General features: G+C 36.2%; 1 protein-coding gene across 3 annotated transcripts in view; it reads right to left on the reverse strand.

Annotated features, from left to right (window-relative positions):
• Positions 1 to 13,667, reverse strand: part of KITLG (KIT ligand) — an 87,231-nt gene that overhangs the window by 18,006 nt on the left and 55,558 nt on the right. For 2 of the 3 annotated variants that reach the window (XM_047740250.1, XM_047740251.1), the window contains exons 4-6: positions 5,738 to 5,908; positions 2,615 to 2,774; positions 1,881 to 1,964 (exon numbers count right to left, since the gene is read on the reverse strand). In XM_047740250.1, the coding sequence (XP_047596206.1) occupies positions 1,881 to 1,964; positions 2,615 to 2,774; positions 5,738 to 5,908 (415 nt within the window). The remainder of the gene's footprint in view (positions 1 to 1,880; positions 1,965 to 2,614; positions 2,775 to 5,737; positions 5,909 to 13,667) is intronic. The other variant, XM_047740253.1, reaches the window with a different exon arrangement.

A 13,667-nucleotide genomic window follows, 5' to 3' on the forward strand; every position in this document is an offset into this window, starting at 1 on the left:
ATCAAATTTTAGAATGCTACACTCATTATTTGAATGATACACATAAGTTTCAATAAATTTTGAAAGATTACAGTGTACGTTTTCTGACAATAGAATTTAGAAACCAATAAGATATCTAGAAAAAATACGTATGTTTAGACATTAAGTAACCCACTTTTATATTACTCATGAATTAAAAAAGAAATCACATGGAGAATTAAAAGATATTTTTGAAGAAATGATAATGGAAACACAATATATCAAAGTGTGTGTGTCAGCTTCAAAGTGTGAAGTTGCTTACAAGAAAATTTATAACTTCAAGTGCTTCCAACAGAAAATTAGAATGGCTTAAATCACTAATCAAACTTTTCAACCTTAAGGACTTCAGCTACAACTTAGCTGAACAAACTAAGCCCAAAGTAAAAAGAAGGAAATAAAAAAGATGAGAAACCAATGAAATATAAATTAAGAAGCCAAAAGTTGCATCTTTGAAAAGATTAATAAAATAAAAACAGTAGTTAGTAAGAAAGACCTTAACTGACTAACACAGTCTCTTTCTAAAACTTTTCAGATCTGATGTGTTTTGTAATTCAGAATTTTGAGATTTTAGAAGATACTGTCTTACAGATATTGTATATAATATCCTCAGCAAAGTCTAGGTAGCATGCTGTGATCAAACACAATATTTCTATAGTGAAATCTATAAATATTCACTTTTAGAAGGAGAAAGACTATAAACAGCCTTATCTCAGTTTAGGTCAGGTCAGGTTTTTGGTGCCAAAAATTCCCAAACAAATGGATTTTAGAGGTTTTTAAATTTTTTCTGAATTACAGAACTGGTATTGTGGATTTGTACTAAATTGATTATTTCTTTTTATAGGTAGGTCCTCTCTATGTCCCTGAACATATGACAGTGTCCCATTACTAAGTCTTAAGGGATAACTTTCTTAACTAAAATCATAGGATGAGTTTTTTTTCCTTCTACAGCTTCCATGAAACTAGAGGATCAGAATACTTAGTAAAATCCAATGACCTTTATAACGACCTTCCCTGTATTTGAAAGGAGGACATTAGACTACCAGGAAATTGGGTCCTTAGTCAAAGAGCACAGAAATTTAAGGCAAAGAAGCATATTCTCCTCTAACATAATTTTATAGTAAATAAAATCATCAGATGTACAAATACAAAATTGTAAATACTGATATAACAAAACAAAATATCCTTAGAATTCTATACAACCAACATCTGTACTTTCAATTATAAAATTCCATTTTTGTCAGACAAATCCCACAACAAATATATTAAGTTGACAATGAATAAAGCTTAAATCATATTTCTAAAAGTAATTATATGACTTATTTAAAACAATCTTAGCAAATTTTGGCCCAATACTCTAAAGATCATCTTGGGTTGTAGGGAAACCCATTTCTACAAACCTAATATTTATTTACTTATTTAAAATTTAAAAAAAAAATATTTATTTATTAATTTGAGAGAGAGAGAGAGAGCGCACACAAGCGGGAGGAGCAGACAGAGAGGGAGAAAGAATCTCAAGCAGATTCCATGCTGGGCGAGGATACCATGTGGGGCTTGATCTCATGACCTGAGCCAAAACCAAGAATCAGACGCTAAAGCAACTGAGCCACCCAGGCACCCCCAAATTTTCATTTAAATTCTAGTTAGTTAACATATAGTATAATATTGATTTCAGGAGTAGAATTTACTGATTCATCACTTACATAGAAACCTAATATTTAATTCTCAGGAAGATTGTAACAGGAAGAACAGTAACAGAACAGTATTAATATTATAATTGCAGAAATTTCCTTTGAAGCCCATGCAATACTCCCATAGGTGCTAAATGGAGCCATGCATGCATTAAATCAGACGTATGTACTTACTATTACTGCTACTGCTGTCATTCCTAAGGGAGCTGGCTGCAACAGGGGGTAACATAAATGGTTTTGTGACACTGACTCTGGAATCTAAATAGAAAGCAATAATGTGTCAGTGTTGCATGGTGATTTACAGAAATTACAGAGTGTGCAAAAGGTTGAAGTGCAATACCAGAGTACTTTCAATGTCTGCTTCCCAAATTTTGATTATTCAGATCCTATTTATTTCTTACTGGGTCCTGTTCTATTTTTATTAAGAAATTCATCACAGTCGCCTTACAGAGCAAAGATTCATTGCCTGCATACTTAACAAACATAAGTAACACAGATTTTCCCAATGGGAAAACAGGTCTCAACACTGAGTAACTGGTAAAGATCAGAATTCATGACTCAGAGGTAGACCTTAAGGAAAAGGCTTGAAAAGGGGACATTAAGAAAACTGGAGATGAAGGGTAACACACACTACACAATACGAGCAAGTATCAGATAAATCTACCTCCCATATTGTTTACCGACAGAAAATTCTTATATTTGAAAATGACAAGTGTTGCTTTGGTTTGAAAACCAACAAATCAACTGATCACTTCTTTGTTGCCATTTATATATGTCTTTGTGTTAGACATGTACACATACATCTTTCTCTAGCTACACATATTTGAGTCAGAGGTAGATTCTTACCTATATATACAAGATTCAAGCTTGCTTTTCACATTTGAATTGGAAATGCTTATTTGTCTTACCTTTTTCAGGACTTAACGTTGAAGGAAGCACACATTCATTAGTTTTAGATGCCACTGTCTCCAAGTCCTTGAGGGCATCAATGGATCTGTTAAAAATTCTGAAGAAATCTTCAGGGGTAAAATGCCTGGGTTCTGGGCTCTTAAGTGATTTTTTTACATTCTGGAAGAAAATAGGATTATATTCTTCAGATAGTTTACAGATCTAACTGATGTCGAGGTAACAGACAATAAAAATGTCCCCCAAAGATGCAAGTAAAACTAACACTTTTAGACAACTGTCTTAACCTACATAATTCAAACTGGTACTATAAGATAGTGATCCCATCCACTTTGGTCTGGGGCTCAACTCCAGATAAAGGAATGAAGTGGTGGTGGGGGTAAGGTGAATAGAGTATCAAAACAAAATAACATTAGCAACAAATTAGAGACACTGTTCTTTAAAGATGCTCATTAAGATAACGATTCTTCTTTTATTTTTTATATTTATTTATAACTTTATTATATTATATATATTTATATATTTTATTTTTATATTTATTTTATTAAAAAATACCTTATAACATATGCTCTAAATATATTTCATTTATATATTATACATTTATTTACATATTTATATATATTTATTTTTTTAATATTTTATTTATTTTATTTTAAAAAAATCCCTCTTATAACACATGCTCCAAATAGCCCCAAATTAAAAAGTCAGATAATACTAAATAGTGGGAAGAATACAGAAAAGGGGGACTCTTATATATTGGTAGAATAATAGAACTTGGTGCATTTGGTATCATCTGGTAAGGCTGGACATGTGCCCATTCTGTAACCCAGAAATCCCACTTTGGGTGAATGCGCTAGAGAAGCTCTTGCACATACATGCGAGGAGACGTACAAGAAAAGTTCTTAGCAACAGTGTAATATAACCCTTACATCAAACAACAGAAGAGTCGTTTAACCATGAGAGACTCTTAACTATAGGAAACCCACTGAGGGCTGCTGGAGGGGAAGTGGTGGGGGATTGGGTAACTAAGTGATGTGCATTAAGGAAGGCGCGTGATGTGATGAGCACTGAGTGTTATAAGGAACTGATGAATTACTGAACTCTACACCTGAAACTAATGATGGACGATATATTGGTCAACTGAATTGAAATTTATTAAAAAAAAAGTGTTTTAATAAATATCAGTATATTAAGTCCATTCTATAAGCAGGAAAAACTTAATTTCAGCTATATGCCTCAAAGTGGATATATCTTATAAACATAATGCTGAGCAAAAGAACCAAGTTATAAAAGAAATAAGTATGATTAATTTCTAGAAATTCCCCAGGAAAGCAAACCAGACTGTATTTTAGGAATTCATACATGCATGATTGTCTATAAATAAAAGTAGGTTAACAATAACACCCCTGTAGCACTTGCTATGACCCATACTAAGTGCTTTATACATGTTAACTCCATCTCCAAAAACAACAGAGAAATACCACTTGGGTTCTAGCCACAGTGTCATGATTAGCAAATGAATACTCCAGTATCTGGGATGCTCTTCTTGACATCACCATTTACCTAATACTTAACTCATCTTTCAAGCCCCAGTGGTGGATTATTTCCTTCACGACATTGTTCCTCAGATGCCCTACTTTTTGTGACCTCTACCTCTTATCACTGCCATCAGAACCCTATTTGTACGACTATGATAGAAAAAGACATGTTAATTCTAAAATGTCATAGACTTGGGCGCCTGGGTGGCTCAGTGGGTTAAGCCGCTGCCTTCGGCTCAGGTCATGATCTCAGGGTCCTGGGATCGAGTCCCACATCGGGCTCTCTGCTCAGCAGGGAGCCTGCTTCCCTCTCTCTCTCTGCCTGCCTCTCTGTCTACCTGTGATCTCTGTCTATCAAATAAATAAATAAAATCTTTAAAAAAAAAATAAAAATAAAATGTCATAGACTGTAAGACACACTAATTTAGAAATTAAAAAGCAAAGCTACAGATGTGATGAGATGTAGTGAGGAGGCTCTTAGTACGGTAAGAATTCCGAATATGAACACGAAGGGGATGAATATTGGGTCTTACAGAGAAATTGGAATTTGGAGAAGTATTTAAGTTTTACACTACAGAATAATATCTAAAACAGATTTAAACACCTAGAAGGCCTGTAGGGCAGACAATGAATTGTGAACTCTGTGCCAAAGCAGGTCTCCCAAGACCTATTTTATTATGGATGTGGTATTCTAAAATAATAATAAAAATGTTTATTAGGATTTATTTTGCCAGACATGGTACTAAGGCACTAATCACAGATTATCTAATGTCAGCTCCATGAGATGGATCCCGTCACTGTCATTCTAGGGATAAGGAAAGTGAACACAGAGAGGTTAATTTCATAAAGGTAACTAGTGACAAAGTCAGAATTTGAACTCTAACACATCATTCTTAATCTCTATACATTGCCTCGTCAATATACTTCAATCTCACAGCCCTGCCAGGTCCACATTCTGAAGCTGGTGACAGCTAATCATCAAATGGCCTGGCGATGGTAAAATTCACTGTTGTGACATGATTACTATGAATAGGGTAAGTCTAAGTGTTCGTTATAGGCAATTTTCCTTTTTTTTTTTTTTTAAAGATTTATTTATTTATTTATTTGACAGAGACCACACGTAGACAGAGAGGTAGGCAGAGAGAGAGAGAGGAGGAAGCAGGCTCCCCACAGAGCAGAAAGCCCGATGTGGGGCTCGATCCCAGGACCCTGGGATCATGACCCAAGCTGAAGTCAGAGACTTTAACCCACTGAGCCACCCAAGTGCCCTGGCAATTTTCCATTTAAAGGTAAATGAACATTTGTAACCTAAAAGGTGAGTTTTGAGGACTTCCCTCACAAAATAAAGGGCTATTTTTTTCATTGTAGTGTGAATAAATTTTATTTTATATTAAATGACATCTAAGCCTTAAGGTATATTCCAGGATTTCAGTGTGACTATAACCACCTATTTTCTGTGCTCACCTTGAAAAAGTTTTTTTAATGGAACATTTCACAAATAAAAGACCCACCCACCCTTGCCAGCCCCAATCAGCATAGGTCTTAGAGAAGAGTAGTAAGAAGCCATCCCAAGGAATACAAATTTACCTCAAATGAGTGTTCCTCCATGCACTCCACAAGGTCGTCCACTATTTTCACAAGTTTGTCTATGATAGAGTAATTACTCAAGCCTTCAGAAATATTTGAAAACTTGTCCAGAAGATCAGTTAAGCTGACTGACAACTGTTCCACCATCACTCTTATCCAACAATGACTAGGCTGCAAGAAATTGAAAGAAAGGAAGATAAAGGAATCTGTTATAAATACAGTAAACTTGGAGCATCCTTCTTCAAAGACATCAATGTTTCGGTCACTGCTGGACAAAGAATTTCCTTATATCAGAACAGGTCAGCTCTTGTGTTTTGTTTAACTCAGATGTAACATCTGCTTCTAAATTTGCAAATGAATAAAGACGTGAACAAAGTACTGATGGCAAAGAATGTTGCTCTTTTGGGCATCTGGGTGGCTCAGCTGGTTATGTGTCTGCCTTTGGCTCAGGTCATGATCCCAGGGTCTTTGGACTGAGACTCCCATGGGGCTCCCTGCTCAGTGGAGAAATCTTCTTCTCCCTCTCCCTCTGCCTGCTGCTGCCCCTGCTTGTGCACTTTCTCTCTGTGTCAAATAAATAAATAAAATCTTACAAAAAAAAAAAAAAAAAAAGAAGTAGAAGAAGAATGTTGGTCTTCCATGGAAGTAAATTAAAGATGGAACCAAGTCTTACCCTTGACAAGGTTTACTCACTTTACTCACTCACAATGTTCTTACAACAGTTTTAGGCATAGAGGGAGTTATCAAAAAAAAAAAAAAGAAAAAAAGAAAGAAAAATCGTAGGAGAGAGTCCTAGCCCTCAAGGACTTGAAGTCTTTTGGTGAACTGGAATATGAAACAGTGGATTAAAAATAGCTTATTTTTCCAAAGTGCTTGATAGATTCTAAGGCCTCTTCATAGATAAATTCATGTGGATATTTAAAAAACAAACAGCCGTGGCAGGAGAGTGGTCTCAGAGAGAAGCACTTTTGTCTTAGCAGCAAGTCAGCTACATAATTTGTAGAGCCAAGTGCAAAATTTGTTCAAGAATGAATAATTATTAAGATGGTGACAGCATAGCATTAAACCAATCATGGAGACATGCCCCTGAAGCTAGTCCCGCCCATTAGGTTAGAAGTTCAAATCTGTACAGTCAGGTAAAAGTGGGGTTCGATTTGGGCTGAGAAACTCCAGACAAGCTGCATAAAGTCTCTGAACCTCTCTGTAGAATGGGAATAATAGAACAAGTTAGTTGTGAGGAGATAATGCACATAACTTGAAAGTAAGTTTTATGAAGGCAGTATTTTTTTTTTTTAATATGGCCTAGAACTGTGTCTCTGGCATGGGAAAATTGCTCAGAAACTATTTGTTGAGCAAATGCACGAGTGAATAAAAAATGAATGAGAAAAAAATACTCTTGTGTTAGGGGTCTACCCTTTCTGTAAAGGGCTAGGTAATCTGTATTTTAGGCTTTACATACCAAGAGACGAAAATAAAGGATATTATGTAGGTGCATTTATAGAGAGAAAGCAATTTCTATAAAACTTATTACAAAATTAAAATATAGTTACAATAATTAAATATGTCTTTGCATTAATAATCAAATTTCATCTCTTGTAATATAGGTCTACCAATAAGAATGAAATTCTTTATTTTGGGTCAACATTTTGTTTAGCTGGGTTTCAAAATATTCTCTATTATCAAATAGACTGTGAATGTTCATCTGTAAAAACCAATCTCAGCTGACTGACCATATAAAATCAGGCAGTGGATTGGATCTGGCCTATAGTTTGCCAGCCTCTGTTATAAATGGCTCTGGGCCAATAAGGTTTAGATTCTTAGGACAAAATCTCTTTGATATATTAAAACCCATTCTATTTTTTAAAATCAGTGTAACATTACTTAAAATAATTACTTAAAATAAGTTCATATACTTTGTATACTTTAACACTATGTTTTCTTCTTTAAAGATCTTTTAAGTAGAAGCTCTGAATTTTTTTTTTTTTAACTCTGCTAAAATATAACAAATGAGAAAAATAAGATTGGGATAGCCTTGGTTTATAAGATCCTAACAAATTTAAAATAACTTCTGCTGTAATAAAAATATTATAAGGAGTAACTGATGCCATGTAAAATGAACCAAACCACTAGATTTCCCTTCTTACCAGCAGAATATATCTATGGGGGAAGGCCAAGTAATTTATCCTAAATTATACAAGGGGGGCCGTCTTCTGTTCATTTAACAGAACAGTTTTAATTAATATAACACAGCCAAAAAGGAAACGGGTTTATCTACAAATTGGTAAGCCCCAATTCCTGGAAGCACGAAATGTCATTCAAAACTTTCAGATGTGTTGGCTCTGGCTATAGAAAAGTAGAATAAACAAACCCCCAAATGGGAATTAGTTCAATTAGGCCATTTCACTCAACTCATCAACCAAGTTCTCAAAGACTCTGTGTTTCCAAAGTATGTTCAGAATGGATTCTTTGTTTTGTTTAATCAGTGCTTATCTCAAGCACATGTAAGTTCACATTTGCATCATTCACAGGTCTCTTTCCAAAATGTCACTCTTTCCTTTGGGACTGAATCGCTCTCCAAGTCTCCCTCCATTTAAACAGTGATAATTCCCTTTTAGACAGTCAGCCCTGTCAGCAAAGGGCAGATTTCCTAGGTTATGGGATACAGCAGAAACTGCAAATAACTGTTTGAAGAGTATTTATATGGCGGGGCAGCCTTCCCCAATTAATTCATTCTGTTGTAATTGTGCAAATTTTTCTGTGGCAAGCAGATTCTAGGTGTCAGTCTCTTTAAACCCTGTCTTCACTCCACTTTATAAATATGCTTGTCTATCCTTCCCTCAAATCTTCTGACATAGAAAAACCAAAATCAAATTTCCTTATTCTGAACTAAGGTACTCCTTTAGTTTCTGCAGTCTTGGCACCTTAAGTGAACAGGGTTTTTTTTTTGTTTTTTTTTTTTTTTTGTGGTTAAAGTAGAAATGATTTTGGTTATAGGTTTCTTATTTTTAAACCAGGGAACTCTGGGGTGCTTACTGCCACCATTTCTGTTTATCTCTATTTTCAGCTGAACTCTTTGTTTCCATTCTGTATTTAAGTTCTTATTTAGCTATGACAATGCCCTCACCGCCACCCACGGTCCCCCACGGTCCCCAACTTTCACATACCCAATCAACAGCTGAAGCAACCAACTTTTCCTAGCAAAATTTTCTAGCCTTAACTTATAATTTCTTACAGTTAAATCCTGGAAATCTCACATCTAATCCTAGCCCAAAACTTGCCCTTTACAAATTATGAAGAATTCTCTGCTTGTTAATATGAACTTCTGTACAACTACATTACTGAAAAACACATTTCTAAACATCTTGTAAATTGTATTTCATTCATTATTCATTCTCGCCAAATTTCCTTGGGAAAAAAACTGTATAATCAATTTAGAGTTCTATCTTTTCATTAATTTGCTTAAAGAGTCACATGTTAGCTTTTTAGGATTCTTGGACTTATTAAAGATAGCTCTGAGGCTGAAACAAAATTAAATATCAGCCAGTTTTGGCCTGTCTGCAAGAAAACCAGCTTTGACTAGATCATATTTTCTTTTTAATTAAATATAATAGTCAATGATTTGCAAAGAGAATGAAACATAGGAAACTCATCATTTCATTTGTGAGATGATAGATCTGCTTTCTGACTCTTCTAAGATTATGATTAAGAAACATGATTGAAACATACATACATTTCCCAAATGTAATTTTTCCCTTTGCCTTAATAATAGGCATTATTATCACTATTCCTTAGCTTTCAGAAACCATTTTAAGCTTAAATAGTTCTGTATAAATATCAACTCACAACATTCATCAGAAGAATGTAAGATATAAACAATGTTCTCTATTTTACTAGCAGAAGAATGTGAAGAATTAGGAAAGTTGATAAAACCACACAGGAGGCCAAAGAAGTGAGGTTAAGAGGTACCTGTCAAATTCTTGAAGTACATATAATTTAAAGTTCCATTCCTACATATACATGCAAAACAAAACATATTCCTTGCTTTGAAAGGGAAAATCTGCCTGGGTTTTCCTTAACTCCAGACTCTCAATTTCTTATCTTCTTTCCTGGTAGCTTCTGTCTTATATTTGCTGGGTTAATTACAGCAACTCCGGCTAAGACTACTGGAAAAACATGCTTTCAATTCCTATATAATATGCATCATTCTAAAATACTAACTGAATCAATTCATCAGTAATTCTTGACCTGCTACCATGCCATCACCACTGAAGATTTGTTCAAAAGATGAAAACTTCCTGGGGCTCCTGGGTGGCTCAGATGGTTAGGCATCTGCCTTCGGCTCAGGTCATGATCCTGGGGTTCTAGGATCGAGCCCCCTATCGGGCTCCCTGCTTGGCAGAAAGCCTGCTTCTCTCTCTCTCCCGTTCCCCTGCTTGTGTTCCCTCTCTTGCTGCATCTTTCTCTGTCAAATAAATAAATAAAATCTTAAAAAAAAAAAAAAAAGCTGTAAACTTCCTAAGGGATTTTAAAGTACCATGACCAAGTTAATGATTTAACTAAATGATGAAATAAAAGGTATAAAAACTACTATACTTAAAAGCATTCTAAACATAACTAGGAATAGACTGCTTCCAAAGAACAATAATGAAAATATCTATGCACATTCTAAAACCACACATAAATTTAAAGTGGGTCCTATATGAGCATATAAAATAGATACTATATGATATGTGATATAACACCTCTGCAGTCCCAGAACTGATACATTCAAGACCCTGGATGAAACTGGGTGCTTTACAAACGTCCTGGGGGACTTGCTCAGTCTGGCATGCCTTTTTCTTCTCCATCCCCTCGTCCTTTCAAGAAATTGTTCTGGTTTATAAGCTAAAAGAAGTTGACACATTATTCTGCATCAGTCTTAGATGCACAGGGAGTATCTAAGAGCAGGCACCGTTAGCTTTCACTGGACAAAACATACTATAACATTTCTTCACGCATACTTGGCGCTACTCTCCATTTGGTAGCTCTCAGTATAGACAGACCTGTGGCCTTCCTTAGTGGTCCTAACGCAGGTATCTACATTGTGAGAGTTCCCTACAAAGGAGCTGGGATAATGACTCCATTAGTGATTCTTAGGGAAAAAAGCCCTGACTCATAAACCGTGAGTCCTCTGAGGAATATCCACAGCGTGCACCCTTTCTTCTAATCCATCTAATCTGATTACCAGCCTTACTGCCCAGGTAGATTGTTTTAGTTTTCTTTGCTTTAATGTGTGTGTGTGTGAAACCTCAATCTGGTCAGAATTAGAGGTATGAATGCCCAAGGCACAAAGCATTCCTTTCTTTCCTCTTGTGCTTCCGGCATTGACCTCCAGGCTGAGAGATCCAAAGAATATAGAGCCATGCCATTGAGAATTACAAGAGTTTAGATCTGGAAGGAATGCTGAAGACCACCTGCTCCAGTCCCACCAATTTCAGAAATGGGAAAACCAAGACCTAGAGCCGTGAAGTGGTTTGTTCAAGGTTGTACAATAAATGTAAAACAGAAACATGAGAATGCCAGGACTCACCTAGTTCTTTCATCAGTGGTATAAAGCACGTACAGCTGCGGTATTTGCTTTCCACAAAGGTGACCATGAGTCTTACGGTCTCGCATCTGGACCACGCATACTGGTCCTTCGACTCAACTAAGAGAGCTTTGGGGAATGGAAATGGCTCTTTCTGCGTCAGTTCAATGAATTCAGAGTCCTACTGATGAAAATAAATTTCTCTGAGCCAACTGTCACACCCAGACAGCAAATGCCAATCGTCTTTAGTGGACTTTCTTTATTCTCCTTCTAGTATTTACCCTTAGGGCTGGAGAACACACTCCCCTGCTACTCTCAAACATTCCATGGCAGGCAAACTTCAAACATTTCTATAAAAGCAGTTTGCAAAACTGTGTGCTCCCAATGCTGGTATGGAATCTCTAAAATCTTAACTACCTTTTGGAGGAGCTGGGTTTTGTCATGATTTATTTTGGTCTTCTGCCTAAACAATTCATTTGGGTCTTCGGTATTCTTTTCAGGCATCTGACTCTCATGTTCTTGCTTGGATTAAAGTGATGTAGAAACCTCAATCTGATTAAGCTGGTAATCAGTCCAAACACTATAAATACGTGTTATTTCCCAGGGCAGGCCTATAAATGGTCTCTGATCCTCACCCAAAATGGCACAGTGACGAAGGAATGGCATGGCCAGGTAGGGGCAGAAATGATGAACGAGAAGCTCACTGTCTAGTCCCAACTATTAACACACTGTGGTTTTTAGTCAAGTCACTTAATCTATTCAGAGCTTCATGTTTCTCCATAAAATACAGGGGTCTGTCTAATCTGTACTAGCCAATACAGGGGGTTATTAGCCTCTGCGGCTACTTACCACTCAAACTGTAGCTCGGCTGATTGAAGCACTAAAATTTTAATTTTACTTAACTTGTTTAAAGTAAAAAATCAATACAATTCAGTGACTGGAGGAAGTGTGTTTTTGAGGTTTTTTTTTTTTTTTTAAGATTTTATTTATTTATTTAGAGAGCACATGCAAGCTGGGGGACGGGTAGAGGGAGGGGAGAGAGAGCATCTCAAGCAGATTCTGTGCTGGGCATGGAGCCGCTCCATGTGGGGCTCGATCTCAAACTCTGAGATCACCACCGGAGCCCAAATCAAGAGTCAGATGCTGAACTGACTGAGCCACACCAGCTGCCCCAGGCCTGGAAAACTTTTAAGTATATTTGGAAAAACTCAGGTATATGAATCTGCACTTTCAATTGTAAATTTTATGAAAATCTAAACATGGAGTAAATATTTTTGATGAAAATTTAATATCTGCACTTAAGTGTGCTATAGGTGTGAAATACACAGTGGATTTTGAATATGAAAAATTTAAAAATATTCCATTAATTTATTTTGAGAAGGTAAAATGTTATTTTGGATATATTATAATAAAAACTATTTTACTTATTCCCTTGTTCCTTTCTACTTTTTTTTTTTTTAAAGATTTTATTTTTTTATTTGATAGAGAGATCACAAGTAGGCAGAGAGGCAGGCAGAGAGAGAGGGGGAAGCAGGCTCCCTGATGAGCAGAGAGCCTGATGCGGGGCTCGATCCCAGGACCCTGAGATCATGACCTGAGCTGAAGGCAGAGGCTTAACCCACTGAGCCACCCAGGCGCCCCTCTACTTTTTTTTTTAATGTGGCCACTTAACAATTTTTAAGTTTACACATATGGCTTCCATTATGTTTCTACCAGACAGTAATGGTCTAGCTATTCTGAAGAGTGTCTTCGTATAATCACTAATTAAGATGGGTCCTGTAGTTTGAGTACACAAAAGAGCTACTTAAAAATAGTATTTAATGTTATATTTTATTCATTTAACATTTTATACCTATTAATTAAAAAAAATACTTTCTTTTTATATAGGAAGTAAAAGTAGGTAAGTACAGTATCTACCTGGAGGATTTAATCTGTTTCTATAGGAAGTACTTCTAATCCTAGGGGTTGAGCCTCAGGATCCCTACCAACAACTAGGAAACTTGCCCAATGGCTTGACTGGATAATGGTAGATCCTCAGCCAGCTGGATCAATCAAAAAGTCCCTCCCCCAAGCCAGTAGGCAACAGATACTAAGCCGTCTCTGAGCAGCACCACAACTGCAAATACATAAAGTTGGGAGTCTGGGGTAGCTACATTTCACCAGGTGACTGGAACACAAAGAAATTCTGCACAGACAGAACAGCATAAGGCAGAGATGCAGAGACTCAGAGAGAGGAAAAGGGAAACCCGGTAGTTTTCCAGTCCTGGCTGGAATCCCTTCATGAAGCCTGGCCACATCCTTGCCCTTTTACCAGAATGCTGTTCTTCAGAATCCTTATAACTAGAATATTTTTTTTTTTTTTTG

This window comes from Lutra lutra, chromosome 8 (assembly GCF_902655055.1).
Source record: "Lutra lutra chromosome 8, mLutLut1.2, whole genome shotgun sequence".
In the NCBI taxonomy this organism is placed as follows: Eukaryota; Metazoa; Chordata; class Mammalia; order Carnivora; family Mustelidae; genus Lutra; species Lutra lutra.